Here is a 24,648-nt window from a genome sequence, read left to right on the forward strand (position 1 = left end):
AGAGATGAAAGTCGGAAGGCCCAATGGAAGTTACAAGTTCCTTAACTCTCAAAGTTTTGTATTTCTGTAAGCTTTAAACTGAGTATAAAAAATACTAATAATGTAATAACAGAAATTACATATTCGATAGATATTAATAATCAGAATAATAAAACGGCCACATGGATTATTTTACAATCCAACCAGTGAAAAGTTTCCTAAGGAAAGTGTTGGGTTGCACACTACCCTTCCCCACCACCACCAGGGTGTGTTTGCACAGCTTCAAAACTGAAGAAACAGCCTGGAGTCAGCACAGAGACATCAATGGTTTAAGGGACAAGGAATGCTTACTTGTCTGCAGCAAGGTCCTAGAGCAACACCCCACTGCGGACCTTGGAAGGAGGCCAGACCACAGCCGCAAAATTCCCTCCCAGTGGAAGGGGGAGGTTAGCAGTTACATGGTGAAGTAACTGGGACGTGACCCCCTCAGCAGCCCTTTGTTCAGCGGTCACAAGCTAGAGCCCGGGGCAACAGTATGTAGGAAGGTCAGTCATGTGAGTAGGGTGTAGGTGAGGTAGACACTGGCTGACTAGGGCAGGAGCAGGGGATGTACCTGACCACATAGAGGTTTTAAAAGTATCAGTTCCAAAAGGCTGGACATTTAACCTTCAACTCTTCAGTTCTTCTAACTAGCCATCATGAACATTTCATCTACAAATACATTTGAATGTCTCTGGAATCTATCCCTATTCAGACTCTAATCTTCATAAACAGAAGGCAAGGTGATGGCTGCATTAGAAATCTCAGACTCATATAAAGCAAAGGGACCTAAATTATTGTTTATAGGCAGTCACCTGGTGATTAGGGCAGCAATTTGCTGAAAAGGACAAAAGATGACTGAGTAGAAGTCCCCGCCCCAAATCCAGAACCAAAGGTAATCCAACAGCCTCCGCCAGGCAAGAAACGAGATTCAGTTCAGTTCAGTCGCTCAGTCGTGTCCGACTCTGCGACCCCAAAACCGCAGCACGCCAGGCCTCCCTGTCCATCACCAACACCCGGAGTCCACCCAAACCCATGTCCATTGAGTCGGAGATGCCATCCAGCCATCTCATCCTCTGTCGTCCCCTTCTCCAACCATAGGTAATCCAACAGCCCCCGCCAGGCAAGAAACGAGGTACACACGCACCAATCCACATGCACACACTCCAACACGCTTCGCCAGGAAAGTCGCGCCAAACTGCCAATCAGCGGCGACGCTGGACGTAGACGTGACGCTGTGACATCATAACAAGATGGCTGCTCCTTGAAGGCTTTCTCTCCTAAGTGTTTTCCCCTCGCTAGTGTCAGGATCCGAGTTACAGACGCTGCCTTTCTCCAGCAATGTTCTGTATCCGAGGCTGTGGCCGCCGGGTCGCGGCTTCCCTCACCAAACAGCACCTTGCGCCGGTCCGGTTCGGCGGTGACAGTGCGGCGCCCTGGACCCCGCACTTCGACGTGGTGGTCATCGGCGGAGGACACGCAGGGACCGAAGCCGCCGCCGCAGCAGCTCGGTGCGGCTCCCGGACTCTGCTGCTGACGCACCGAGTGGACACCATCGGTGAGTGGCGCGGTGTGAGGCTTGCCGAGAGACCCACGCCGCCAGGGTCCTTCTCCCGCTCCCAGTGCCTTTTCCTCCGTAAGTCTGGTGAGAATCCTGCGGAACGTTGTTTTAGCCTGATGTGTGTGGCGGTACCGGGCCAGAACTCTGGACTTGGCTATTCTGTGGACCACGAATTGTGCTGCTGTTGACAGAAGTAATTAGTTGGAGGAGGGATGGGGGAGAGATGCCTTGAGAAAAGAGCAAACTCTTAAGAATACTGCTGATACTTTATTTCAATGTTGCCATTTGGTCTTTACCGTCTTGTTGCCTCGGTTAAAAAGTGAATCAACGTTATTAGTACTCGTTTATTAAACACCCATTGTGTTTTTCTGAAGATTTTGTGAACCCCTTTTGAAGAACGAGGCTATTGTATTTTATATTCATACTGAATGTTTATTCCCCAATTTTATGACTACGAGCCGACTGTGCTTTTTGGCACTTCACAAGCAGTGTTTGGACGGACATAATTTAAAGCAAGACCCCTCTCTGGCATCATCATAGATGCCAACTAGGACACTGTCTTGTAAACTATGCATGCCTATGTCTTTCCTCGTGCATTTTGCTTACGAGTCATCAGTAATTGAAATGTTAACTTCACTTTCTGTACTGAAATACTGTTTAGAAATAACCATTCCGTTTATAACTGTGGAGAAATATATACTTCTGTTAACAGCGGTTCTTTTGGAGAGAGACTATGTGATTACCCAAGTAAAAACCAGGTACTACATTTCAATAATAATTTTAGAAGTTGAATGAACAGAAAAGTATATTATTGAACTAAGATGATCAGATAATAGTGTAAGTGGTGTAGTTTTGTCAGGGATAAAGGAATTCCCAGCAAAACCTGTGTTTATATTTTTATACCAATACAGTGTGTCCTAAGTTTTCTTTTTAAATAAATGGATTTCAGAGATATTTAATAACTCTTATAAATGAGCTTAATGAATGACAGTTCTATCTTAAAATCAAAGTCTCATTTTTTTAAGGTACTTTGATGTAGTGGAGTATGAAGTATTTCTGCTTGTTCTCAGAAAGATAGCTTTGACTTAGAAGATTAAAATTCCATAGGAATACAGAATGCAGGAATTGTCCTGTATCAATTCAGTCGTGTCATCTGCCATAATAAAGTCAGAGGTAGAAAATTTTTTATTTTATTAATAACCTCGGAAATAGTGCTTTTTGACAAACTATTGTTTGCCATTCATGACGAAAGAGAAAAGTCTTTTAACGCTAAACCACTCACTGGCAAGTAGAAACAGGATTACTTTAGATCAGTAAAGATTTACCCCTAAACTGAGTTTAGATCACACTCCCCAAACACAAAGCCTCATCGGGAAGAGTGTTTACCTAAATAAATAGCGATTCTATATCAAAGGAAGGAGGAAAATAATCTACGCAGCTGTCATCCCTGTTTTTACAGTAGGGACACTGAGATACAGACTTAGACAACTTGCCGAGATCACGTAGTGCTTGTAAGTGGTAAGTATAGGAACTGAACCAGAACTCTGCCTTGCTTCTAACCATGCTCATAATGACTGCACTATTCAGCCTCCCTCTGAAGACCATGAAAACTTTTGGAGGCTTTGATGCTGGCCACAGAGGATCAGCAGTTGGCCTTTATGGAAGACATTAATTGATTGTAACTGTGAACCAGTATGAAGAAATTTCATAAATTATGTGTGATTTAGGAAGGTTTCATGAGGTAAGGTTTTCAAAATCACATTGTGAAGGAGAAGGCAGCGTAATGACGTGCTACAAATATGTACAAGAGAAAGATTCAAAAGAAACTTCCAGCAACAGTTTGTCTTCCAAGATGCCCTGAATAACTCTTGCGTCCCATTGGGACTTCAGCAGTTTTAGTGTTTGCTTCAAGTGTTTTATTTTTAATCACATGATTCTAGTCATTAGTACAAACATTTCCCTATCAACATGCACTATGTGGAAGATGCTCGTATATTTATTTTGTTTATGTCTGTTCTCTTTAGGTCAGATGTCCTGTAATCCTTCCTTTGGAGGCATTGGAAAGGGGCATTTAATGAGGGAAGTCGATGCCTTGGATGGCCTGTGTTCTCGAATCTGTGACCAGTCTGGTATACATTACAAAGTATTAAACCGGCGCAAGGGACCAGCTGTTTGGGGTCTGAGAGCTCAAATTGATAGGAAGCTTTATAAGCAGAACATGCAGGTAAGAACAGGGCACGAAAACAGGAAGGATGTAGTGATTATTTAACTGTTCTTTTCAACTTGCATTCTCTTTTGATAGAAAGAGATCCTCAATACACCGCTGCTTACTGTTCAGGAGGGAGCTGTGGAAGATCTCATCCTTACAGAACCGGAGCCCGAGCACACCGGGAAATACCGTGTCAGTGGCGTTGTTTTGGGTATGTACTGCTTACAGATGATAATGACAGTATCAGACTCCATGTGAAAAGTTTATTCTGAGTAGCTTCTGGAGATGTTTTGCTTATTCTAGGAAATTGTTGTGTTTTCTGTTCAAGTATGAGGGAAACTGTATAGAAAAAATCCTATTCCTCATTTCATTTTCACCATGAAGCTCATATTCTGTACCATCTTATTTTGGGACTCTATAGCCTGCATAATTACATATTTTCCTCTTGGTATTTCTGTGGCCATTTTTATTTTTGTTAGTTCTGACTTGAGACATTTTAAATTTCTATTTTACAAGATTATTATGTATTTATTTGAGTTATATGTTAATTTTTAAAATAAAATTGCACATGCACATGTTTTTTTACAGAAATTAAATAGAATTTAAGTTTGAATGGAAAAGCAGTTTATCTCTGTTTTCTCCCCTTAAAGACTTAGCCATTTCAGCCTTTTTAGCCTTCACTGCAAAAACTAATTGGAAGATTTGTGTGTGCACAGTTATTTTATGGTTTGACTGACTCTGTACAGTCTAATGATGAGGGATTGAAATGGCCTTTTTGTTGGGGAATTCCCAAACATCGATGTCTGTTAGTCCTCAGGAGAAGAATCAGTCTTCTGCCAGAGGACTGGACTGTTAGCTTTCTAGGCACAAAGTGGTAGAGGGGCTGCACTGGAGAAATTTATCCTTTTTTTTTTTTTAATTGGAGGAGAATTGCTTTACAATGTTGTGTTGGTTTCTGCCGCACAGCAACTCAAATCAGCCCTAAAAACTTCATCATTTAAAATACAGATATTAACTAATTTTCTGTTTAAATTTTATTATAGGTTTATTTTTTAGAATGGGATATACATGGTAAAGTGTTGTTTTTTTTTTTATTTTTTTACTTAGGAAAAAATGAGTGTATTTGTCTTATACAATAAGAAGGACATGGGTAGACAATCCACATTGTTATGAAAGTCCTAGCCATGTCACCAGACACCCTTGCCCCTTCCATTGTCCTGCTCTATCACCTTTGGCTGTAGCTTTCATTCCAGTGTTCATAAGACCAAAGTCACACATCCAGGTATCCATTATCATATCAGAAAGAAAACGAAAAAGAGGGAAAGGGTAAAGACCAAATAAAGACAGAGCAAACATGCTGCATTTCCTTTTAAATAGGATTTCCACTTTCCTATTAATAGAAGTTTAGCCCAGCATCTTCTTGAAGTCCATTGGCAAAAACTGCATCCTAATGACCTTCTATGGCCTCAAGTTGGTGTGAGAAGATAAATATTCTTAATTTTTATAAGTATATTTTCACCCAAGGAAAATTAGAGTTATTAGTCAAGAAAGAGTGTCAGTTGGGTAAGGAATTACTTATATTGAGAGTTCTATTGTGACATAAATATATCACCTATAATTTACAACCCACATACACATTGAATATGTCTGGTGTTACAAGTAAAAACAATAATCAAATACTGTGGTAGCCATACTATGCAGCAATCCTGCTACTAGGCATGTACCCTGAGCAAACTTCATAATTCAAAAAGACACATGTACCCCAATGTTCATTGCAGCACTATTTACAATAGCCAGGACATGGAAGCACCCTAGATGTCCATCGATAGATGAATGGAGAAAGAAGTTGTGGTACATATACAGAATGAAATATTACTCAGCCATAAAAGGAACGAATTTGAGTGAGTTCTAGTGAGATGGATGAACCTAGAGCCTGGTATACAGAGTAAAGTAAGTCAGAAAGAGAAAAAACAAATACCATATATTAACGCATACATTTGGAATATAGAAAAATGATACTGATGGACCTGTTTGCAGGGCAGCAATAGAGGCACAGACATAGAGAACAGACTTGTGGACACAGTGGGGGAAGAAGAGGGTGGGACAGATGGAGAGAGTAGCATTAAAACATATACATAACCATGTGTAAAATAGACAGCAAGTGGGAAGTTGCTGTATCATACAGGAAGCTCAGCCCAGTGCTCTGTGACAGCCTAGAGGGGTGGGGTCGGTGGGGAGTCAGAGGGAAGGTTCAAGAGGGAGGGGACATATGTGTACGTCTGGCTGATTCATGTAGCTGTTCTATGGCAGAAACCAACACAGCGTTGTAAAGCAGTTATCCTCTAATTAAAAGGAAAAACAAAATGAAGGAAAGCAGAATGATATTGTTCAAACTTTACTGTGAGGAATTTGGTGGAATCAAAGAGTTAAAAAGAAAATACATTGACTGGACAAGGTGCTTTGGAATTAGACTTGTGTCCAGACTCAGCTTTGGGTTTCAGTTTGTTCATCTACAAAATTGGGAGAGTAGTGTGTATTTCACAAAATGAGAAAATGTGACTTGAGGTTGGCATGTAGTAAGGCTTTAATAGATTATAATAAAATATTTAATAAATAATTATAGTGAATTACTTAACAAATAATTGCAACATTAATAATAAATAAACATCGTAGCTGCAGCCAGCTAATGCCTAAAAAAAATTTTTTTAAGAAAAAATAAATTGCCATTTACCGTAGGCAATTAAAGCCAGCGGTCTGAAGAAATTTTCAATTGCTCTACATTCCACCTGAATTTTTAAAATTCTGTATGAGTAATTTATGATGTAGGCATATCTTTTTTATAGATTAGAAAGCCAACTTTCATAAAGTTCAAGTAGTTTCCCCGAGTCCCACAGCTAGAAAATATCACAGTCAAGAACTCAGCCCAGGTATTTGATAACTTAAATGTTCCTTTTGCATTATCAACAGTTCAAAGGGGATGAAAGAAGGCAGAGTGAAAAGGTGGTCTCTCTCTCAGCTTGTGCTCCAGGCAGCCAGTTTCCTTCCTCAGGAGCATTCCTAGGCTCTGGTGTGGTCTTTCTGTCTGTGATTTTACACTTGGACTTCACACATAGGTATATGTGTTCCACCCCTACACGTAGTAGTAACATTGTACACACTCTGCTATACTTTTTTTTTAACCACTTAATCTGTATTTGCTTTGCTTTTTGGGAGCTGTGTTTCTTTCTTAGAAGTTCATGGCTTTTATTCTGTGATTACCTTAGTAACTATGATTTTGTATAATACACTTACTCTTCCCTTTCTTCTGTCAATGTTTCCTGACTTCTCTATGTTGAACAGTTAACTACTTTTATTTTCATTTCCCTTTCTCTCTGCCTCCTTTCCTCTCCAGACTTGATGATTATATTGATTTTATTAGGGTAGCCCTTTATCCTTTTTGAACTATTTTTACTTGTTACTTAAATTAGTATCTTCAAATGCTATTTCTTGGACCGTGTCTATATTTTATGGGCCCAACAATACAATTTTTAATTAACTTTTTTTACTGAAGTGTAATTGATTTACAATGTTTCAGATGTACAGAAGTGATATATATATTCTTTTTCAGTCTTTTCCATTATAGCTTATTAATAATCGGTTTTTCATTGTAGTAAAATGTATGTAGCATGAAGTCTGCCGTTGTGGCCGTTTTTGAGTAGGCGGCTCCACACCGTTAGGCACCCCACGGTGCTGCGCAGCTGTCGGCGCTCCCCGTTTCTGGGACTTTTGAAATTTAGTTGAAATGCTGTACCCATTAACAGTAACTCCCTATTACCCAAAGACCTGCATTTTCGTGTATGGTAGATCCATCTGTAGGTTGGACCCATCCATATGTGGGTTTCAACTCTTTCTCTCATCTTCAGCCCCCAGCTACACTCCTACATTTCTCACATTCAGTCCTCCAGTCTCTGAGCCTCTGCAGGGCAGATTACTTCATTGTCATCTGTATGTTCTCTTCAGGTTCTTGAGTTGTAGCTTTCTCCCCTCTGCTCAATCAGTTATCACTCTTCCAACCACTTTTAAAAAAAATTTATCTTATGTTAGAGTATGGTTGATTTACAGTATTGTGTTGTTTTAGGTGTATAGCAAAGTGATTCAGCTAAACATATATAATGTATATATCCATTCTTTTTTCAGGGTCTTTTCCACTGTAGGTTATTATAGAATATTATGTAGAGTTCCTTGTGTTATACAGTAGGTCCTTGTTGACAATCTATTTTATTTATTGTGGTGTGTTTATGTTAATCCCAAATTCCTAATTTATCCATCCCCCAATCACTTTCTATCTCTAAAAATATTTGAAATTTTTCATCTTTTGACAAGTTCTTTCCCATTCTTGTGGTTCTCGTGGTTTCATATCTTTTTTGCTCCTTTATTTTCTTTTGGAATTTTAAGAAGGAGAAGAAACCATGTGAGGTGGGATCTGTTAAATTTAACTAGAAGTCTAAATTTAATTAATTTAAAAAATTAACTGAGACCAGCTATTCAGTGCTGACTAGACTTTAGGAACATGTGTATCTGTGATAGTACATCATGCTCTCCATCTCAGCTTTCTTGGATTCTTCAGATTGATAACATACAGCCTTCTTACTGATTTAAAAAGTCTTTTTCAAGTTTCTAAAGACAAATTTTTCTGTAATTCTCCTGCAAAAGAGTAACATTCTAATTTGATCCATGGTAACAATTAGAACATGAGTTTTGTTCTCTTTCCTGTCCTTCAGCGGATGGAAGTACAGTATATGCAGAGAGTGTGGTTCTGACTACTGGCACGTTTCTGAGAGGCATGATTGTAATCGGATTGGAGATGCATCCAGCAGGACGTTTAGGGGATCAGCCTTCCATAGGTTTGGCTCAGACTCTGGAGAAGTTGGGATTTGTGGTGGGAAGATTGAAGACTGGGACTCCGCCCCGAATCGCCAAAGAATCGGTTAATTTCAGCATTCTAAACAAGCAGACACCAGATAATCCATCCATACCATTCAGCTTTATCAATCAGACAGTGTGGATTAAGGTGAGATAATTTATGAAAATCTGGTTTTAAATAGGGAATATAGACTTTTTTTTTTGGTATTCATTTTTCACCACTATTAATTGGGGCACAAAAATGTGTTCTTTAAAAGGATTAGCTGATTTGGCTACTTGGGTACTTCCTCATAAATTCTTTTTCTTTCTTTCTTTTTTTTTTTTTAATTGGAGGCTAATTACTTTACAGTATTGTGGTGGTTTCTGCCATACATTCACGTGAATCAGCCAGGGGTATACATGTGTTCCCCATCCTGACTCTCCCTCCACCTCCCTCCCCATTCCCCATAAATTCTTAAATTTCATTGCTTTGATAACTTTACTTATTTAAACTTTTTGAAATAATTTCAGAAAAGTTGTATGACTGTTACTTGCCCTCTCCACATATAGAGACATAGATACATATATTTAACGTATAGAACAGTAACATACACATTTATTTTTATTCTTTTTTCTTTTCCCAAAACATTTAAAAGTAAGTTGCAGAGATCATGACCCTTTACCTCTAGATACCTCAGTCTGCATCTCAGCCAAGCCCAAAGACATCCTCATATACTCAATGCAGTGATGAAATTTGGGGAATTTAACATGGACACAGTGCTGTTATCGAAAATAAAATTCATAGTCAGATTTTTCTGACCACCCCAATACATTTTTTTGTCCCAATGTTCTTTTTCCAACCTAGGATCATATATTGCATTTAATTGTCATTTCTTTTTAATCTGGAATAGTTTCTCAGTCTTAATAGTACTGATAATTTTGAAGATATAGGCTACTTTTACCTATCCTTGGAGTTTAAAAAAAAAGCAAGCTATATATTGTGTGTTTAGCATTACAGGCTAGTAGTTGATACTCCTAATTTCTAGTGCGTGTTACCCTGATGAGTGGCTATTTATTTATTTATTTGACCATGCTGCACAGCTTGTGGGAACTTAGTTCCCCGATCAGGGATTGAATCCATGCCTCCTACAGTGGAAGTGTGGAGTCCTAACCACTAAACCATCAGGGAATTCCCTCTTTTGACATTCCCTCTTATCTTTCCTCAACACTTTGTCTTAATGAGTTTTAAAGTAAGTCTCAGACATCATTTCATCCAGAAATACCTTGTTACATGTCTTCAACAAATAAGGATTTTGTAAAAATCAACCATACTACTATTATCGCACATAGCAAAACATAATTTCTTAATATCATCTGAAACTCAATGCTCAGTTTTCCCTAGTATTAAATATCAGTCAGTTCAGTTCAGTTCAGTCGCTCAGTCGTGTCCGACTCTTTGTGACCCCATGAATTGCAGCACGCCAGGCCTCCCTGTCCATCACCAATTCCCGGAATTCACTCAAACTCATGTCCATCGAGTCGGTGATGCCTTCCAGCCATCTCATCCTCTGTCGTCCCCTTCTCCTCCTGCCCCCAATCCCTCCCAGCATCAGGGTCTTTTCCAGTGAGTCTTTCGCATGAGGTGGGCAAAGTATTGGAGTTTCAGCAGTATTAAATATATATATATATAATTGAAGTATAGTTGAACTACAATGTTGCAAGTGCATTCCTAGTATTTTATAGTTGTTTTATTTGAACCAAGAACCAAATGAGGTTCATACATTATATATCTTACAATAGTTCCCCTCCTTTTTAACATCTGTGTGCTGTGCTGTGCTGTGCTTAGTCGCTCAGTTGTGTCTGACTCTTTGCAACCCCGTGGACTGTAGCCCACCAGACTCCTCTGTCCATGGGGCTTCTGGCAAGAATACTGGAGTGGGTTTGCCATGCCCTCCAGGAGATTTTCCCTACCCAGGAATTGAACCAGGGTCTTCTGCATTGCAGGTGGATTCTTTACCAGCTGAGCTTCCAGGGGAGCCTCTTTTATATCTATATGTGGAAAAAACTGAGTCATTTCTTTTCTGGTATTTCTTACATTCTAGATTTGTAGATTTGTCTGATTTCACTGCTCTGGTGCCTTAAACATGTTCTGCATCATTAGTATTTCCTGTAAACCATTGATCTGGAGGCTTATGTAAATTTAGGTTCATCTTTTGGGTTGTTTTAACAAGCATACTTCACCATTAGTATTTGGCATTATGCATAGATTTGATATCTATACAAGTAAGTTTATATCATGTGTGGAATTTATTTGAATTAGAGGCAAACTAATAGAGAAGCAAAACAGTGTTGTGACGAGTTCCCGTGTTTTAGCCAGAAGATCAGCTGCCGTGTTACTTGACTCACACTAACCCTCGAGTGGATGAGATTGTCCTTGAGAACCTTCACCTTAACTGTCACGTTAAGGAAACTACAAGAGGACCCCGGTAAGGACAAAATACCTGTGCTTAATTACAGTAAGGATTACTGTAATCCTCTTTTATTTGTTTCATTAAATTTTTAAATTCCAATGTCCTATTCTAGATACTGTCCCTCCATTGAATCAAAGGTCTTGCGTTTTCCAAACCGTGTGCATCAGGTGTGGTTGGAACCTGAAGGAATGGATTCCGACCTCATCTACCCCCAAGGGTTATCTGTGACACTGCCAGCTGAATTACAGGAGAAGATGATCACCTGCATCAGAGGCTTGGAGAACGCGAAAATGGTTCAGCCAGGTAAAGAGAAGGCCAGCTGCCCTTTGGTCTGAGCTCAGCGTTGCTTAGCAGACAGCGGAGAGACTGAAGCTACATCATGGTGCTTAGAGCCCGAGGAGACAAAACCCAGCATCTGCATGTTTATTAATAAAATAGTCTCCACATTTGAAGAGCATTTAATGATAATCTTTGCATCTCTGCCTTGAGGCAAACCCAGCGCTGTTTTTGCTTATTTTGTGCCATCTGTTCTTTGGCCAGGCTACGGTGTTCAGTATGATTACATGGACCCCCGGCAGATCTCTCCTTCTCTCGAGACTCATCTGGTACAGCGGCTCTTCTTTGCTGGACAGATAAATGGCACTACTGGTTACGAGGAAGCTGCAGCTCAAGTAAGAAGTGTTTCAAATGTTACTGTAAACAGAAAAGGACTGTTTGACTGGTGTTCCTCCTCTTGACATCTGTCGTGATTGCTATATAGAGCTTAGATACAACTCATAGCTGTAATAGAAAACTGACTTCTATTTCAGGACATATGGGGGTGGCTTCTGTATACAACAGGAGTTTTAAAACACTGTGTCTTTGTTACTCTTTTCTGAGCTCCTAGATCCGGTTGCATATTTTGATTAGATTTTTGTATTGCTTCTGAAATTTAAAAAAAGAAAATTTAGTTCTTTTAACCTAACCTAACTTTATTGAAAATTACCCTATTACTCCTTTTTAAACAGAAAGTTACGTTATTTTTACTTGTAAGTGGGAAAAGGCTAAAAAAAGTCTTACAAGTGGATTTTTTTTTTTTTTTAAAGATTAGCCACCTTATCACCTTAGCCAAGAATATTAGATATTTTTGAAAACAGTGAATTATAGCATTCTAAAGTGGTACATTACCCATATTCTGTTTGTGAATATGAACCGCATTTTCTGTCTGTTGTGTCCTTTTTGGGCCGGCCTGCTTCCTTACTGCCTGAACCATTTTTTCCAGGTAGTATCTTAATAGGATAGCTCTTTGTTCAGTTCATAATGGCCTTTTAAACATTTCAGTCCTCTTGTAGGGCGTGATAGCTGGAATCAATGCAAGTCTTCGGGTCAGACACAAGCCTCCTTTTGTCGTTAGCCGAACAGAAGGTTACATAGGAGTCTTGATTGATGACCTCACCACGCTGGGCACCAACGAACCATACCGCATGTTTACCAGCCGAGCCGAGTTCCGGTTGTCACTGCGTCCTGATAACGCCGACAGCAGGCTCACGTTCCGAGGTAACTCTTACACTGAGTCCTGCAACCAGACATTCTCTGCTTTTAAGACCTCTTTCATTATAATCTCCCCCTCCCCCTTCTAGGGTATAAGGAAGCTGGTTGTGTGTCCCAACAACGATATGAGAGAGCTTCTTGGATGAAGTCTTCTTTAGAAGAAGGCATTTCTATGCTAAAATCCATTGAGTTTTTAAGTACCAAGTGGAAAACCTTAATTCCAGAGTCTTCTATAAGTAGTGGTAAAAGTCTGCCTCTCAGGTATGCGTTTTTTGTTTCAACTTTCTTTTTATAGAAGAATGGAGTCATCTCAGAGAGATATTACCTATAGATTCCTACGTACACGTTTTAAACGGATTCAGTGGTTATGTTTGCTTCTTTTCAAAATTCTTTAGACATGACTTATCTCCTTACTCACGAATGACAATATATATGATTCTAAATTGCTTTTTATTGTATTTCTCTGGGGCTCCCATTGAGTTCTGCCTTTCCTAAGATGTAGAGGGCATAAACCAAGAAATAGCATAATCTGCTTTCTTTTAAGCATTGAACATTTGGAATGGTCTCATCTTGCCTGTGAGCCATAGCAGGGAAACTGATTAAGCAGTGTTACCAATTCTTGAAGAGTCCCTTGCTACATTTTAGGAGTTTTTTTGTCCTTGTTTTTACCATTCTGGTTGTATGGACTCTAACTCTAAAGGACATTAATAGAGAGCTTTTTTGGTTCAGAGATACATTTCTGAAAACCTCATGTAATTCAAAATTTGCATCAGTCACCACTGATTTTTCCCGTTTAAAAACTGTAAGCTAACAGGTGGGGAGGGGGGCGGCGGGGAGGTTTAGAAGGTATAAATCTACAATCATTGTATCTTAGAAGCACATACTGACTTGGTCTTGCTGCTGTGTCTCCAGTATGTTTTTTGTTTATAGTTTTCTCTTTTTTCTCAGTCCCCGTTTTGCTTATGAGGAAATTTGTAAACTTAATGGTATATTCATTTTAATGCCACTTTTTGTCATCCCCGATCTCTGTAAGTGCTCTCTCCTTAACTAACAGCCAGACTAACATGTCTTTGACTTTCATCTCATCACAGTGTTTCTTGTTTACAATTTGTGTTCCCAGATTTTCGTTTTCATGGGAATTTCCCAAAGCACTGGCACCCCTGTTAGAGGATAGTAAGCAGTTTTTTAATTATGGTAACAGTAAATAATGGGCTTCCCAGGTGGCGCTAGTGGTAAAGAACCCAGCTGCCAATGCAGGAGACATAAGAGATGTGGGTTCGTTCCCTAGGTCAGAAAGATCCCCTGGAGAAGGACATGGCAACCCACTCCAGTATTTTTGCCTGGAGAATCCCATGGACAGAGGAGCCTGGTGGACTACAATCCATAGGGTAGTACAGAGTCAGACATGACTGAAGTGACTTAGCAACAATAAATAATAAAGAATCTGCATGGTTGTCACCCAAACCAGGGGGTCTCATTCACAGGAAAGACAGCTTGGTTCACAGATAAGGGTAGCAGATTTATTTGTTTACCAGTTAAGTGGTACTGGGGGATGGTAGTAGTATAAGCATAGTTTTATATTTCACTCTGTTGTCCAGCTATTTGTTTAAATTTAAGAGGGTTTATTATTATTTCAGACTTTGCAGAAGAATTTGTAGCATTATGCTTCTTTTAGGTCAATATTGCACTATGTTAGATTCTATATAATTAGAATTTGTATTCAATGTGACTAATGTGGATTGAAGTCATAGTGAGAGCAAGGGAAGTCATTGTTTTCAACACAGTTTAGGATGCCAATTGATGAATAAAAATATGAAAAAGGAAGGGGCTGTCAGTTTTATATTTTTACCTAATCCCAAGAGAAGCCATTTTGTTAAGGTAACTTTTTTTTTAAACAGAAATTTGACCAAATGCTTTTCTTGTTAATTCAGGTGTCTTTCCTTTCAGAAGGAAACAGGGGCCTCATCCTCCTGTTTGATTTTGGCAGAATATTTATAGTCTAGTGTTGAGCCTCCCTGAAAGAACTCACTTGATCAATTCCTAAATATATGAAGCTCGAAAGATAGAAAATTGGTCCAAGGACGTGTGTCGTATCTGCCGCACACATAGCAAGCTGTGCGCCAGGCACTGAGAAGCGGAACTGGACTTTGAGCTCCCATTTTGACAAAAGAGATCCACAGAGCGTGTGCGCACGCATTTCCTGTCAGGACCATAGGGAAACGCGCTGATGTGTCAGCTGGCGCAGAAACTGTCTCTTGTGTTCTGCAGAAGTGTGCTAACTTGTCCTTCTGTGGCAGCCCTCTGCACTCTGAGGCTTAGGTTTCATTCAAAGCTGGTCTTGAAGTTTGGACCTGCAAACAGCTCCATGCCTTCTAAACAAATTGTTTAAAAGCCTTTTAAAAGATTTTAAATTTTTATTTTGGCTGCTCTGGGTCTTCATTATTGCCCATGGGCTTTCTCTAGTTGCAGCAAGTGGGAGCTGCTCTTCACTGCGGGGCCGGGGCTCCTCGCTGCAGCTGCTTCTCCTGTCGAGGAGCGCAGGCTTCAGTAGTTGCAGCTGGTAGGCTCCAGAGTGCTGGGTCAGTCGTCGTGGCTCACAGGGTCAGTTGCCCCACGGCATCTGGGATCTTCCCAGACCAGGGATCAAACCCACGTCCCCTGCGTTGGCAGGCAGATTCTTAACCACTGGACCACCAGGGAACCCTAAAACCTTTTTAAAAGTTAAATGGTCATAGGCTTTTCTTTGAGGTCACCATCCTGTAAGATTGCTAAGGTAGCTCTTTTTTTGGTTAGTCATTAGGAGGTGTGTTCCTGTATGTTCTATAATTTTTTTATTTTATTTTTGGCCACCCTGGGTCTTCGTTGCTACATGCAAGCTTTCTCTAGTTGTGACTGGTGCGGGCTGCTCTCAAGTTGCAGAGTATGGGCTTCTCGTTGTGATGGCTTTTCATGTCGCAGAGCACCAGTTCCAAGGCGAGTGAGCTCTGTAGTTCTGGCACACAGGCTTAGTTGCCCCATAGCATGTGGGGTCTCCCCAGACCAGGGATTGAACCTGTGTTCCCTGCATTGGCAGGCGATTCCTAACCATTGAGCCACCAGGGAAGTCTTGATCTATAATTTCTGAAAGGACAACTGCTTTTCTTTTGGAATTTAGGGTTATTTGGTTTCATTGTTTGGTTTCAATAGCTTATCTGATGAGACTTCTGAAATTAATTGACATAATTCATCTTGTGGAGCACAACAAAGTTGACAGCTGCTTGTGGGAAGAGGTGTCTGGCCTTTCCTAGACTGTCTGAGATGAGACAGGCCTCTGCAGAGAGTGTGACACATGTCTGTGGTGATAGAATGAGCTGTTTAAAAACCACATCTGGGAGGCCTGAAAGGACCTGGGGCCCTGGGATGGGCAGATTTGACTTTCTTTTGACTTGATAAATTAATTGGTTTAATTGATTTTGGGTGGACAAAGTTGATCAAAAAAGTGATCTATTAAAAGAGGGAAAGGGCAAAGTAAATAAAAATAAAGTTAAGGCAGTAAGTGTAGTGTAGGGAAAGTATACAGATCAGTGAAACCTTGTGAGAACCAAGCAAAATGAGAAGGAAACTGCAGGGTATTTTCCAGTCTTGGAACAAGCAGATCTCCTTTAGTTGGTCCTGAGCCTGCGTGTAGAAGGATGATGCATTCACAGGACGTGGGCTTAACGTGACTTAGATGTAAATTCTTAGGGAGTTCAGTCACACCCTTGTTTTCAGAGGATATTCTGTCCTAATAGGAAAGCTCTGGAGGACAAATGGATTGCTGCAGTGCCACTTTACCAACCACTTACCCTCTTGACGAAGGAAATGAGTTGAGAATCACATGCTCTCTTTCAAAAAATTGCAGAAGAAGGAACACTTCCAAACTCATTCTATGAAGCTACCATCACCCAGATAACAAAACCAGACAAAGACATCACCAAAAAAGAAAATTACAGGCCAATATTACTGATAAACATAGATGCAAAAATCCTCAAAAAATTCTAACAGAACTCACCAACACATTAAAAAGATTATACACCATGATCAAGTTGGGTTTATCCCAGGGATGCAAGGATTCTTCAGTATACACAAATCAATCACTGTGATACACCATATCAACAAATTGAAAGATAAATACCATATGATAATCTCAATAGATGCAGAAGAGCTTTCGACAGAATTCAGCCCGAGAACCACATGCTGATCTTCTGGAGGTCCGGCTGTGTCACAGATGCTGCTGTGTTTGCTCAGTGTACTTGGGGAAAATTAGAAATATATTGATATTATTTATTCTGAGATTTGGTATTTTCAATGAATTTTGTTCTTAATCTGCCTGATATGATATGGACCCTTGTGTTAATGAAACTTTTCTGTGTTTGTAGAGCTCTTGATGTTCTGAAGTATGAGGAAGTTGACATGGAGTTGTTGGCCAGGGCTGTTCCAGAGCCCTTGAAGAAGTACACCCAGTGTAGAGAGCTGGCCGAAAGACTGAAAATAGAAGGTAGAAAATTTTCTAGTTAGGATGTCTGTATGCTCAATCTTTCCCAGCATCAGAGCCTTTTCCAATGAGTCAGCTCTTCGCATCAGGTGGCCAAAGTATTGGAGTTTCAGCTTCAACATCAGTCCTTCCAATGAACACCCAGGACTGATCTCCCTTAGGATGGACTGGTTGGATCTCCTTGCTGTCCAAGGGACTCTCAAGAGTCGTCTCCAACACCACAGTTCAAAAGCATCAATTCTTTGGTGCTCAGCTTTCTTTATAGTCCAACTCTCACATCCATACATGACCACTGGAGAAATATGTTATATTTTTGTGTATTATTTCATTTGATACTTAAAAAGTGTCATATGAAGGATAGCTACTAGCATTATGTCTTAATTTACAGATAGTCATAACTTGCTGAGGGCCACATGGTTGGGGAGTGACAGAACTGGGCTTTGAACCTAGTATATCTGTCTACAAGGCCTGTGCACCTCACAGCTCTCTTTTGTTGTCAAAAAGACCATCATAACTCCTCTGGGTCAGCCCATAACATTTCGAGATAAGGCAGCTAAGGCCCAGAAGTATCATGATGTGTTCATTGTCAGAGGGTAATTTATTGGTAGAGCCAGGCTCAGAGCTGAGATTTTTCTGGCTACCAGTCAAGTGATGGAAGCAGAAGCTGCCAAAACCTCTAGGGAAGACTTGCTTTTCTTAAACAGAACAGAATGACCACCTCAGTATAGGTTTTAAAACAGCTCTTGGATTTATTTTTCTAAGAATGGAATGCTTTAATTACAAAATAATTGCTGAATTGTCTAAGTTCACTCTGAATAAAACTTCAGTTAATTTATTTAAATTATATGTTATCATCCAAGAATATATACTTTTAACAATTATAGCTTTATTTGAAAACCATCTCCTTGGAGAAACACCTTATCTTTACAACTTCAAACCTACAGCCTGTTGAAGAAAGTGTTCCAACCAAAATTTGCATTGAGAAAGAAACCAGTTTTTTTTTTCTTAAAATTTTCTAGACTTTTTAAATGATAAGGACATGGAATAAGCTGCCAGACTGAATGTTGTAGTTAATACGCAAGATAGTCCCTCTCTTTATTTTAACCTCAGTCTCCTCTTCTGCGAAAGGGAACACCTACCCCACCTGTCATGGTACTGAGATCATGTATCCAAAAACTCTGTGTAAATTGTAAAAAGCTAGAAACATTTAGGTCGTTAATGTTATCTAAATATTACAACATAATTAATTTTGTTCACCAGCCACTTATGAATCAGTATTGTTCCATCAGCAACAAGAAATAAAGGAAGTTCAGCAAGATGAAGCTCTACAACTGCCAAAGGACCTAGATTATTTGACTGTCAAGGATATATCTTTGTCCTATGAAGTTCGAGAGAAGCTCCATTTCAGTCGCCCACAGACGGTAAGAAAACAGGCAGTGGATAGGAACAGATCATAAAGAGCCAATGCTTTAATTTTTAAAAGCTGGATTTGTAGTGGCCATGTAACTAATGTTTTATTTCATCATAAAAAGCTTAACCTCTTATTTTCTTTATATGGCATATTCACTTTATATGACAGGTGTCGTCATATTTTTTATGAGATAAAAAAGCTTAGTCTAAATAAGTATCTTGAAGTCAAGAATTGGGTTGATTATAATTATCCAGCCATGTGCGTGCATGTTTATATGCATGACTTAAACTACTTTAGGTTAAACTAGAATACATGTCAGTGGTTTTCAGATCACTGCTTGGATCCCTCCAAGGAGTTCTATAGTGTGGCCTTGGGAGCCGGTAGGAGGAAGTAGAGGAGCAAAGAGGCCCCACCCGTGATCCTGCGTGTGTCTGTGTGCTTTGCATTTGCATGGGTACATGGACACCACGCTGTACATGTCTGTTAAAAACTTGGCAGCATACAGTATTGAATTTGTAATAACAAATATTTAAAGACTTGTAGGCTGTATTTATTGATTCTGAGATACATTTTTAACATCTCTGAGTTGTAGCTTAAAAATTGATGGTGTATCATAGTTTAATGGGCATTGGGTTGGGTTTTTTTTAATTTTTTTCAGTGGTTCATAAAATAAAGGAACATTTAACAAAACCATGGCCTGCAAAAATTTTTGAAAAGATTTGTTTAAAAGAGGAGTGATTTCATCAGCTAATATGGTATTCTTAGTCATAGTCATCATGGAAAGCAGCAGAGAGGCCTTAAGTTTTATAGCTGTGTCTTACTCATTTGGGGTTACATTTTTGTAGATAGTCATAGGCTGCACGGCCCAATATGATAGCCGCTAACCAAGTGCAACCATTTACAGTAATTAAAATGAAATGAAGTTAAAAATTCAACTCCTCAGTCATACTGGCCACATTTCAGATGCTCAGTAACTACAAAAGGCTATTGGCTGTCATACTGGACAGTTACCATATTTTTACACTGCCAGTGTTACAGAAGTTTTCCATTATCACAGAAAAGTTCAGTTGCATTGTACTGGTCATCAGAGTTCACCTCTTAACCAAAATTCTAAAATACCAAAAGCTCTAACAAACATTTGCTACAGAGTCATTTGGTGGCAAAACAGACCTGAACTGATGTGAGGTCTTTATACCACTTGGAGTGAATAAGTCATACATTTCAGTGCAAAAATATACCATAGAAACATTACTGAGATTAGTCCTAGGGTGCTGACCAGCACACTGCCAGTGATGTTAGTTTAGTTTAACAAAAAGAAAAGGTTAGGTACTCTAACATCTGTTACATGATCTTAGACAAGTCATTTTAATGTCTCTGAGTCTCAGTTTCCCCTGTTTTTAAAGTGAAGATATTAACTATAACCACATTTCTACCTACTTTCTAAAGTTACTTTGACAATATGTTAAGATAAAGTTTTGAAAATATTTTATAAACTGTAACATACAGATCATTATCAAGAGGAGAATAAATTTGGTTATAACTGACATAGCTCATTTATGTTTCTCTTGTGGTTTTAATTCCTAGATTGGGGCTGCCAGTCGTATACCTGGAGTGACACCTGCTGCCATCGTTAACCTGCTGAGATTTGTGAAGACCACTCAGCAAAGACAGGCAGCTATGAATAGGTTGCCCAGAACTGATCAACGGTTATGTGATACAGACAGACTTGAAGAGAGTCAGTTATAGCTTTCTATTCATAGAAAAGTTAATCGGAACAGGAGTGTAGACAGGAGATAAGAAGTATTTATATTTAGCACCTGTTAAAATAACTTCATTAGGTTTTGTGGCTTTGTCATTAATTTATAAATAGATTATAATTCTGCTTTTTTGTTTATCTGAAAAAATAGTTATAAAGTCACTTTATACTCTGTTTCAGGTGTTCTAATACAGTATACCTATTAATATAAGTTTGGGCAGTGTTCATCAAAGAGAGATACAGTGGAACTAAAACTGATCCTGAAAAAAAAAAAATCTCAGCTTGTGGATTTGCCTACTCATAAGGACAGATTTACTGGGAATTCCCTGGTAGTCCAGTGGTTCAAACTCTGCACTTCTACTGCAGGGGACCTGGATTGGGACCCTGGTCAGGGAACTAAGATCTGCATGGCATGGCCAAAAATAAATAATAAGAACTTTGTTCATTAAAGGTACCAAATTAAAAGTCTTATCTTTCAACTAGTTTTGAAAGTTAGCAGGCTTCTGCTTAGTTAATGTTATTTCAAAGCCCTCAAATTCTTAAGGCTAAAAATTTGAAACTGTACAAAATCATCCAGAATCATTCAGCTAATTTCCAGTGCTGGGCTGCAACATGGTGACTAAAGTTCCCCTGTTGAAAGTCAGAATTGACAGAAAAATCTAAATGGCACTGGTACTCTCCAGTACTTCTGTGATACATGGTTACAGGGGTTGGGGAGTGACCAGCCGGGTCTTTGGCTAGCTCCTCAGTCACCTTGACCTTTCTTCACTGACTAGAGGATGAATGTAGCCAAGTGGACAAGAGGACCCTACTTATCCTTGGAAATGCCAACTTAGACCTTTCCTGTCAGTCCAGGGAGAAGCTCCCTTGTCAGCCTCAAGCCAAAGCAGGTATCTCAGACAGTTCTAAGCGCCCTGAAATCACTTTGGTTACAGATCTATGTGTTAAGCCTGATTATGGGTGTGGGACAAATATCTTCTTGCTATAATCATATATAGCCTCTTGGACGTAGCTCGGATTCCATGGCTTTCATCTAATTTTGCCTTTCCACGACACAGCCCATGATCAGTAGTGAGTAAAAAGCATTGGACTGGCCAAAAAGTTTGTTCGGAAGATGTTACGGAACACCCTGAGTGAACTTTGTGGCCAACCCAATATGTGTAATGCTGGATGTTTTAGCAGTGATGAATTCTTTTTGATACTTGATTTAGTAATTTCAGTAAGTGGTAACTTTTAGTTATTATGGCCATTCCTAGGCAGAATTCTTAACACAGAGGCATATTGAGTACAATTCTGTATGGTATTTGTTAAAAGAGGGTATTTTGTACTACCTGTTTATCACTAGGGGGAACCATTGATTGTAAACTTCTCTTTTTCTGGTTAATTGCAGGAGTGAAAGCAGTGAGTGGGGTGCTTATTGAATGGAATATAGCAAAAATTTATGTTGAGGAAATAAAAAATTCCTAAATGCTTTGGAAGTTTCTCAACAGCTGTAATTTGGGCCTAGTGACACCACGTATAAAGAAGCTTGGGTTTTATAATGTGATTCTATTACAATAGTAACTATCTTACTGAAAAATGTTTGATAGAAAACATACGTTTTAGGTTCCACATTTAGGATATGAATGCTCTTTAAATCCACAATTTAAAATATATTGTTATATATATTATACAAAATTATCTCACTTAACAGAATATTTCAGAACAGCCTACCTCCTGGTGCTGGGAGCCAGAAGTGCTACAGACCATGATGCGCTGGGAAAATCAGCTGAAAATGTAACCTTAGTCCAGTTACTCTATGGAAATCCCCCAACAGGGACAACAGTCAGCATCCAACAGAAGTTGGCCTTATGATTTCCTCCACCCACCACAGACCACATAGCCTGGTAGTTTGAAAAGCTGGGCACATACTGAAGTTCATTTCAACAGGAACACCAGAATTAAAATGAGGAAATGAGGGACTTCCCTGGTGGTCCAATGGTTAAGAATCTGCGCTTCCAACGCAGAGGGCATAGGTTCAATCCCTGGTCAGGGAACTAAGACATTACGAGCCACACTGATCAGCCAAAAAAGGAAAAGACTAAGAAACACCAAGCATTTGTCAAATTGCTTGAGGAGGGAGGGAATATGAAGATAAGGACCTATGCTAAATTAAACCATCACAGCCTTGAATTACAAAGTTACCTTATAGACAAGTGTTTGAGTTTTATTACTGATTGTTTTAAACTATTTTGTCATTTTTGAGTTTCAGCCTCCATTGGAATAGCCATGACTTTTCCCCTTCAGTAATTTCAACTCCTAGAAGAATGCCCTGCTCAGGAGAAGTGGTCAGAAATACCAGGAAAGCCCCCAACAGACGAGGGGTTCCCTCAGAGTTGGCAAAGCTGCTTACGCTAGAAGGTACGCAGTATCGATAAACGTTCCCCAGGCTCCCTCTTCACAGTCTTCTCTTGTTGCACTTACCTCATCCACCTTAATTTTTAATACCTGTCTTACTTTAACTTACTCTTATTAACATGTAAACCTCTTCAATGCAGGCAGCGCCATGGTTGTAGACAGTCAGAACATGATTTTTGAATAAATGAAAAAATAGTACTAAAGGCAAGAGATGGCAAAACTAAAACCTAACTGAATAATTAAATAGGATAAAAAGACTTATGACACATATTAAGAACTGCACACTTAAGCTTTTGCCTTTCTCTCTCTCTCTGGTCTTCACATTCTCTTCAGCTTCATTTCCTGTTTCTGTACTGTTATCCCTGCTTGTCACTGCTCCTGATATGATACTAAAGCCTATTTTTTATATTCAAGCCATTTTATTCAATCAGAAAATATTTCCTAATTTAAAAGTCAGATTAAAGATACAATTGAGGAAATTCCTTGGCAGTCCAGTGGCTAGGACACAGTGCTTTCATTGTCAGGGCCTAGGTTTGATCCCTAGTCGGGGAACTAAGATCCCATAAGCCATACCGGTGGTATAGCAAAAAAGTAAAAAGCATTTAAAAGAAAATTAAAATGGGCAAAATGCTTGAATAGACATAGCTCCAAAGAAGATATGCAAATGGCCAATAACCCCATGAAAAGATGCTCAACATCCCTAGTCATTCAGTTCAGTTCAGTCGCTCAGTCATGTCCGACTCTTTGCGACCCCATGAATCGCAGCACACCAGGCCTCCCTGTCTATCACCAACTCCCGGAGTTTACTCAAACTCATGTCTATCGAGTCAGTGATGCCATCCAGCCATCTCATCCTCTGTTTTTCCCTTCTGCCCCAATCCCTCCCAGCACCGTAGTCATTAGGAAAGTGCAAATCAAAACCACAGTGAGGGACTCCCTAGACTGTCAAGTGTCCAGACTTCAAGCTTACACTGTAGGGGCATGGTTTCTATCCCTGGTCAGGAAACTAAGATTCTAAATGATGCAGAGTGTGGCCGAAAAAAGAGAGACCATTTCACACCCATTACGATGGCTGTTAACAATCAGGAAATAATAAATGTTGGGACTTCGGTGGTGGTCCAGTGGCTGAAACTGCACTCCTAATAGAGGGAGCGTGGGTTCGATCCTGGTGGGGGAACTGGATCCCACATGTTGCAACTAAAGATCCCTGGTGCCACAACAAAGATCCAAGATCCAGCATGCCACAACTAAGACCCATGCAGCAAAATAAGTACATAATGTATTTTTTAAAAGAAAATAGCAAATGTTGAGAATACTGTGGAGAAGTTGGAACACTTAGAACTGCTGGTGGAAGTGTAAAATGGTGTAGCCACTTTGGAAAACAGGGTGACAGTTCCCCTCAAAACTAGAGTTACCATATGACCCTAAAATCTCACATACATGTATATATTCAAAAGTATTGAAAGCAGGGTCTGAGATCTGTTCAAGGGTCATGTTCATAGCGTTATTCACAATAGCCAAAGGTGGAAGCAACCTAAGTACGTCAACAGATGTATGGATAAACAGTGTATATAAATGCAATGAGATATTTTTCAGCCTTTGAAAGGAAGCAAATTCTGACACAAGCTACAGCTTGGACAAACTTTGAGGACATTATGCTAACTGAAATAAGCCAATCACAAAAGGACAAACTGTATTATTCCACTTACATGGGGTATTTAGAGTAGTTAAATTTACGGAGACAAAGTAGAATGGTGATTGCCAGGAGTTGGGGTGAGGGAGGAATGGGAATTTACTGTTTGATAGAGTTTCAGTTTTACAAGATGAAGAGTTCTGCAGGAGGATGGTGTTAATGGTTGCACAACAATGTGAATGTACTTAACACCACTTTACAGTTAAAA

The 24,648-nt window shown here is 39.5% G+C and overlaps 1 protein-coding gene and 1 non-coding gene across 3 annotated transcripts; both read left to right on the forward strand.

Moving 5' to 3' along the window:
• The first annotated feature begins 1,171 nt into the window (after positions 1-1,171).
• MTO1 (mitochondrial tRNA translation optimization 1) lies at positions 1,172-21,823 on the forward strand. Of its 2 annotated transcripts, none has more exons than XR_006338379.1 (12): positions 1,172-1,576; positions 3,604-3,803; positions 3,882-3,999; positions 8,549-8,838; positions 11,043-11,155; positions 11,253-11,443; positions 11,681-11,811; positions 12,472-12,676; positions 12,760-12,931; positions 17,068-17,186; positions 18,473-18,604; positions 20,179-20,316. XR_006338379.1 is itself a non-coding variant. In XM_043890207.1 (12 exons), exons 1-12 carry the CDS (start codon positions 1,360-1,362, stop codon positions 20,338-20,340), a joined length of 2,079 nt encoding a protein of 692 aa, XP_043746142.1. In that variant the 5' UTR covers positions 1,175-1,359; the 3' UTR covers positions 20,341-21,823. The 2 variants fall into 2 exon arrangements, 1 of the variants encoding a protein (XP_043746142.1); XM_043890207.1 differs by having other exon boundaries at positions 1,175-1,576; positions 18,444-18,604; positions 20,179-21,823.
• Positions 21,824-22,313: 490 nt separating this feature from the next.
• Positions 22,314-22,386, forward strand: TRNAG-UCC. The gene has a single exon. It is a non-coding gene; the product is annotated as a tRNA-Gly (tRNA).
• Positions 22,387-24,648: the final 2,262 nt, after the last annotated feature.

Source organism: Cervus elaphus, chromosome 28 (genome assembly GCF_910594005.1).
Source record: "Cervus elaphus chromosome 28, mCerEla1.1, whole genome shotgun sequence".
In the NCBI taxonomy this organism is placed as follows: Eukaryota; Metazoa; Chordata; class Mammalia; order Artiodactyla; family Cervidae; genus Cervus; species Cervus elaphus.

What these genes read in the sequence shown, in the direction of transcription:
- MTO1 (XM_043890207.1), top strand. Translation starts at nt 1,360, where the DNA reads ATGTTCTGTATCCGAGGCTGTGGCCGCCGGGTCGCGGCTTCCCTCACC. An exon ending in GCACCGAGTGGACACCATCG is followed by an intron (nt 1,577 to 3,603) that starts GTGAGTGGCGCG and finishes TGTTCTCTTTAG; the next exon opens with GTCAGATGTCCTGTAATCCT. An exon ending in ATTTCAGTCGCCCACAGACG is followed by an intron (nt 18,605 to 20,178) that starts GTAAGAAAACAG and finishes TTTAATTCCTAG; the next exon opens with ATTGGGGCTGCCAGTCGTAT.